This window comes from Drosophila arizonae, chromosome X (genome assembly GCF_054131065.1).
Source record: "Drosophila arizonae isolate 15081-1271.41 chromosome X, UAZ_ARI_1.0, whole genome shotgun sequence".
NCBI lineage: Eukaryota > Metazoa > Arthropoda > Insecta > Diptera > Drosophilidae > Drosophila > Drosophila arizonae.
Window position 1 is genome coordinate 15,761,355 of NC_142927.1, and position 6,000 is coordinate 15,767,354.

Here is a 6,000-nt window from a genome sequence, read left to right on the forward strand (position 1 = left end):
GGCATCGTGATTCATAGTTTTCCTTTTCTTTTTACAGACTTTCAAATCTGCTGGGTAACTGAGCACATGTTGCAGTTGAGTCGGGCTAACAAATTGTAATTAGTTTTTCTTTAGACTAACTGGGCAAGTTGTGTTTATGCAGAAAGTAGAGAAATTAACGGGTTTTTATTTTCCTAAATTTTTTTTTTAATATATTTTTTTTTCAATCAGCTTTAAGTCCACGCAATGCAAATGTACCACAAAAACGGAAATGAGAGAGAGAGAGAGAGAGAGAGAGAAAGAGAAAGAGAGAGGCTGGAAGCTGTTTTCCTATTTCATACTATATTTAGAAGAAGACTTAGAAGACGGTTCTTCTAAGTGTAACCGATTGCAAAGCCATAACAGTCGGATAACAGCCGCATAACAGACGCATAACAGACGCTTAACAGTTAACTATCTTGAAAAGCACACGAACTATGAGCTAGCTTTGTGGAAGTGTTTATAGACCAAAAGGCCTATGTAATATCAAATTTTCTATATGTAGTATAAGTCACTCCAGTTGAATATTCCCAGCAGCTTCAAGACTGTTATAGCTTTAACTCTTTTGCTCTGCTTAGGAGCAGGCGAAAAGCCTTGGGACTTTTCAGCTCAACTGTGATATTATAACATATAAGCTACACTTAACTTCGCTCCATTTATATATCCCTCACATCTTCAACGTTTTTAAAGCTTGAATTTTCAGCTCTTGAGTTTGTCTAGGGTCTTCTCTCTTGGCAGCCCAAATGCATTAAATAATCTAGCTCTTATAAGTCTTCAGTTTACTTCGTTCCCATTGTATATCCCTCACATTTTCAACGACTTTAAAGCTTTAACTTTTGGCTTTTCAGCTTTCATCTCTTCAACAAAATATTGTACATCTGTCAAGGGTTAAGCCATAGCCATGATGTTTGCTCATTAATGGGGGCGTGGGCCTTTTGTCAATCAGTCAGTCCGTGGGCATAGTCAGTACGCTAGTTAGTTTGTTTGGTGTCCAGCAGCTCATTAGCCACGCCTCGAATTGACGCGGTGCGGCCAGAAATGGTTTTTGTGGCCAAGGCTTCAATTTATGTTTTAGCAGCCGGCGCGCTACAAAGTAAATGAGCAAATTTACTTGTTATTCAAAAGAGGTCAAGTGGGTGGATTGGGTTAAGCTTGAATGGGGCTGCTGCCTTGGCCGGCGCTGGCAGCCACCGCCCAGGCCAAAGCCCAGATCCTGGCTCGGGCTGTGGCCCAGGCTGAGAAGGCTACGGCACCCTTAACCCCATCCAGTCGCGACTTGTGAAACATGATTTTGCTTTTTATACATTTGCTAATTTGCGCTCTCAACATTTCAGTTTTCACAAGCCAAGGGTGCGCGCTTGACTACGCTGCGACTAGGCTAGAGGTGGGACGCGTAGCTTTTGGGGCTGGCAAATGTACAGCGGGTCGGAGTGGGGCGGTGCGGTGCGGTGCGTGTGCATAACTGGTTTTTGTGGGACGGATGCCCAAGCCCCGTTCATGCTCATCATCTCGTGTGTGTGCATCAACATATACGTAAATGCTTACCCCATTTGGAGGCGGGGCCAGCCTTTGTTTTGCCTCCGGCACAAAAGAGCCAATATTAACGATAATCCGAGTCCGAGTCCGAGTGCGAGTGTGAGTCCGCATGCCGGCTGTCCAGGCACAGACAGACGGACAGCACAGGACAGGCCTGCGAATAGGCCAGCCTCAAATGCCGATAAAACCGGCAATGGCAATGGCAGCGGCAATTGGCAGTAGCATCCATTCATGGCTGCCATTCGGCCAATTGCTGGCCTCATTTGAATGCGGGCCAGCCGAACCCATTGGCCCGATAATAGATAACAATAAGAATCAAGTGAGCCAATTCCCAAATTTATGGCTCAGCCCAAGCACTAATGGCCATGTCAAGGGTCTTGCTTCGCCCAGTTTGGCATTCAAAACAGATCAAGATTTTTGTTCATTCTGAAAGCCTGTTTGCCCAACGACTTCAATGAAGTATCGATGTGGATTACGAACAGCATATGATTTTCAGTGCATGCATGAATGCATGCATAGAGTGAGAGCGAGTGATTTGTGTGTGTGAGTGTGTGTGTGGAGTGCCTGACTAGCAAGACCTAGTTCTGAAGCTAATGCTCTTCGAAACCATTATCAACTATCGATTACCTTATATGTAGTTACTATCGATCGTTATTGTCGACATTTTCCCATAGTGCTATCCCTTCAATTATTATTGGCCTACTACATTTATTTTATTTATTTTTTTTTTATATTTAAAAAATTTGTTTGAAAGGCAATATTATGATTACTGTAACGAAGTTCAAATTTATACTCTCTGTAATAAAGCTCTTTAAGTTCGAGTATGAATGAGTTGGGAAAGATCTGAAATCATGGGAGTTTACTGATTAAATGTGCTCTACTTTACTTCTATATTATTCTAGACAAGTTAAAATATCCATTATTTTAATCCATTATATATTAATAATTGGATAGTGAATAAAAATATAGAAAGTTTGTATTCCTCCTTCTCAAAGTCTACAAGTTTTCTGGAAAAAAAACGGTCTGATTGAAAAGTAAACGGGCATGACTAGACAGACTCTAATACAGACAGTAATACATATATTCAAGCAAAACTAATATACCCTTTATAATCGTATATGCAAAAGGCTAATTTCTAGCTTAAAAGCTTAAATTTCAAAGCAAATATTTTAAGGCAAATCTTTCTGATTGTTTTTATTTTGTTAATTTTTTTTATTTTTTTATCCAGAAAAAATTAGCTGAGTCCGGGTATTTCGCAGTCAGTGTGTCAGCCTCTTGTCTGCCAGTTGAATGGATGTATTGATGTTTATCAAATATTTTCTAATATAATTTCCAGCATTATCAAACACACAAACATACACATTTAACAATAACTTATAGCAAAAACTCTTAACATGTATAACCATATACATACATATAAACACATATACATATACACATAAATATCAAAATGGATTTATTTATAAAATTTCAAAATTTTCAGATTTTCAATTGGATGGCGAGTTGAGCGTGATTCGCAAGCTGCCAGATGCAAGATTAAGGCACACTGAGCTACAAGCAAAAATGCAATTGACCAATGTTTCGTCTAATTATAATAATGCTTGGAATGATGAAAACATAAATGGGCAGGCGTTAGTAATGCACTAGTTCAAGTCACAAATGTTAACGAAACAAATTATACTGTACCGCACGAACCTCCCTGTGGAAAGAACTGCGAATAGATCACTTTGAAGGTATCCTCCTTGACCACGCCCGTGGGGCACTCAGCCTTAAAACCCCGATAAATTCGTTTGATCTCGTCCTCTGTGAAGCGGGTGGCCCGGCTCAGGGCGCTCAGTGAGTCTGGTCTGTAGCGCGCCGGCGTCTCAAATTCTTCTAGTTCGGAATCTGGAAATTCGATCGATGGACCACAAAGCACATAGAATAAAACGGTAAGTGAGAAAAGAGAAAAAGTGAAAGCAATGCATGAGTGAATTGTTCTTTTTTTTATTTTATTTGTTTTTTTTTTTTTCAAGCAAAAGCTGTGGAATATTAATTATAATATCAAAAAATTGTTAAGCTACAAGCCATGAAATTAAATAAACATTTCTTTTGTGAACTGAACTGGGGCACAGTTTTAGGAATTGAACAAGTTGAAGGGGAATGCAGAGAGCGAGAGAGAGAGAGAGAGAGAGAGAGATAAGGAGAGAGATAGACTCGGTATAATCTTAGAGATGCATCGAGTTGGAGCACTGAGAAATTTCGAAGTTATAATTTCGATTTGTCATTTTTCGAGTTATGTATTGATTGACTCCGGTTAAAATGGAGCTTTAGCTGCTTATAAGACTCAACTACTTATAAGGCAAATCGTGCTTAATATTTTATAAATTATTCTCTGATCACCTTAACTTTTTATAATATATCATTATTTTATTTCATCTGCGCTATTGAGCCTTATTAGAATTTCAAGAAAGTTTACATTTGAGAATTGGAGCCTTCTCTTTCTCAGAGCCCCTTCTTTGCTCTCTCAATCAGAAAGACAGTTCCTTGTGCCTTTTCCTTGTATCAGACATATAGCTCTCTTCATCTATATCACCCAGAGTCTCTTCTACTCTTTTTCATATAATCGAACCTAATCTGATTTTCTCTGTGTTTGCTTTTTTTTATATAATTTCAAAAAATCGAATTTTAGCTCTAAATAAATCACAAATTTTGTTTTTTGTGTTTTTCGAAAACAGTTTCCTTTCTTCGCTTCTTCTTAGAAATACAGTCCACGTTTTGCTTCATCCCGGTTTTTCTCAGAATTACATTGAGACGTTTTTTTGGCTTTTTCCCTTTAATTGCTCTCTCTCTATCCCTCTCCCTCTCCCTCTCACTCGCTCTAACTTTCTAAGCAATGTAAACTTTTTCCATTTGTTGCTTCTTAGAAAGAAACCCTTTCCTTTCCGCATCCCTCCCTTCTCTTTCCCATCTCCGGCCATATTAATAGCTTCAATCTCTCATCTGCTTTAATACATTATGCCTATCCACATCTACCCAATACCCACACTTGCAGTAAGTACTAATAAATCACAAATTTTGCTTAAATTGAAGCATGTCTGATAAAAGATAAAAACCCAAAAAATGTAGAAGAAAGGAGAAGTTCAAGCAGTCGCGTGTCAGCTTTTGTCAGCTGCCCAAATTTGTGCATTTTTGTGTGAAATTCGTGTCATTAGCCGGAGGTAGATTTCGTGAGGTATTTCCTTATCAGTGTACGTCTGTCGTAGTATGTCTTGCTGACTACCTGACAGCTCGTTTGCCTAAGACACCAACACACACACACACACACACACAGACTTCTATGTGGCGTGTAGAAGTTGGCGAGATTTTGATCTTTTGAGTCGCTTCTAGCGCTGAATTGACTTGCAACTTCCTTAAGTACTTGGCCTGTCGCAGCGCGAAACTTTTTCAGGCTTTTCATGTAGTTTTTTTCTCTCTTCTCTCTTCTTCTTTGATATTTAGACTGTGTTTGCATGGCAAAGAATCTGCAACTTTTGAGCTAGAGGGCGAGAGAGGGAGTGAGGTAAATGCCCCTTTTTGACTTTTTGCTAACAAACCAAAAAAAGAAAGTCTTTGTGGCTGCTGTGTGGAGCCTCAATTTTGGTTAATTAAAAGTTTTGCACAGCTCATAAGTACACACGCACACACATACACCGACAGCAGCTGCAGGCAACCATGTGTGTGTGTGTGTGTGTGTAGGAGTATGCCTAAAAACAGGCAACACTTTTCACGCGCTTGACAAATGGCTGTTTAAAAATGCATGAAACATGCGCTGCGACTGAATTGTGGCAGACAGCCGGAAGGCCGGAAGGCGTTGGCCAAAAAGAAACAGTAGAAGAGTCAGAGGTGGCGGTGGAGGTGGAGACCGAGTAGGCGACGGCGTTGGCAAGTGCAGATGAGTTTGGCCGCGCAGGGGCAGGCGGTGCAGCACATCAACTATTTGTTAGCTACGCCCATATTTAGCACAAACAAACGACGCGACGCGACGCGACGCGAATGCGCCGAGCTCAGTTTAGCTGCCTGAAGTTATACTTGCATGTGTATCTGGAATGCAAGTATATATTCTCTATCCCTCTCTCACTTTCCATATCGCTATATGTATATGCACAAAGAGATTGGGCAATTTGCCATGCATATTGAAATATATTTATATGTGTGTACATATATTGAAGGCAGCTCTTAAAACCAGCTCATACTGAATCAAAAATTTCAATCTCAACAGCATTTTCAATATGTACATGTGTATATGTGTATATAAAATAAAAATAAAAGTTATTAGCTTGCCGGGTATTTGGCCGTGTGCTATGCTCACTCAAATGTTTTTAATTTGTATATGCCCGTTGGCATAACACACACACGCACACACACACATGCATATGCATATGCAAAGTCTTTGTTTAATATGCATTTTCTTTTCCATTTTTTTGG

At 39.7% G+C, this 6,000-nt stretch overlaps 1 protein-coding gene across 12 annotated transcripts in view; it reads right to left on the reverse strand.

Annotated features, from left to right (window-relative positions):
* LOC108618189 (A-type potassium channel modulatory protein KCNIP1-like) overlaps positions 1-6,000 on the reverse strand; it is a 123,144-nt gene that overhangs the window by 22,296 nt on the left and 94,848 nt on the right. For 9 of the 12 annotated variants that reach the window (XM_089475956.1, XM_089475946.1, XM_089475951.1 and 6 more), the window contains one exon: positions 3,241-3,441. In XM_089475956.1, the coding sequence (XP_089332082.1) occupies positions 3,241-3,441 (201 nt within the window). The remainder of the gene's footprint in view (positions 1-3,240; positions 3,442-6,000) is intronic. The other 3 variants (XM_089475957.1, XM_089475955.1, XM_089475953.1) reach the window with 1 other exon arrangement.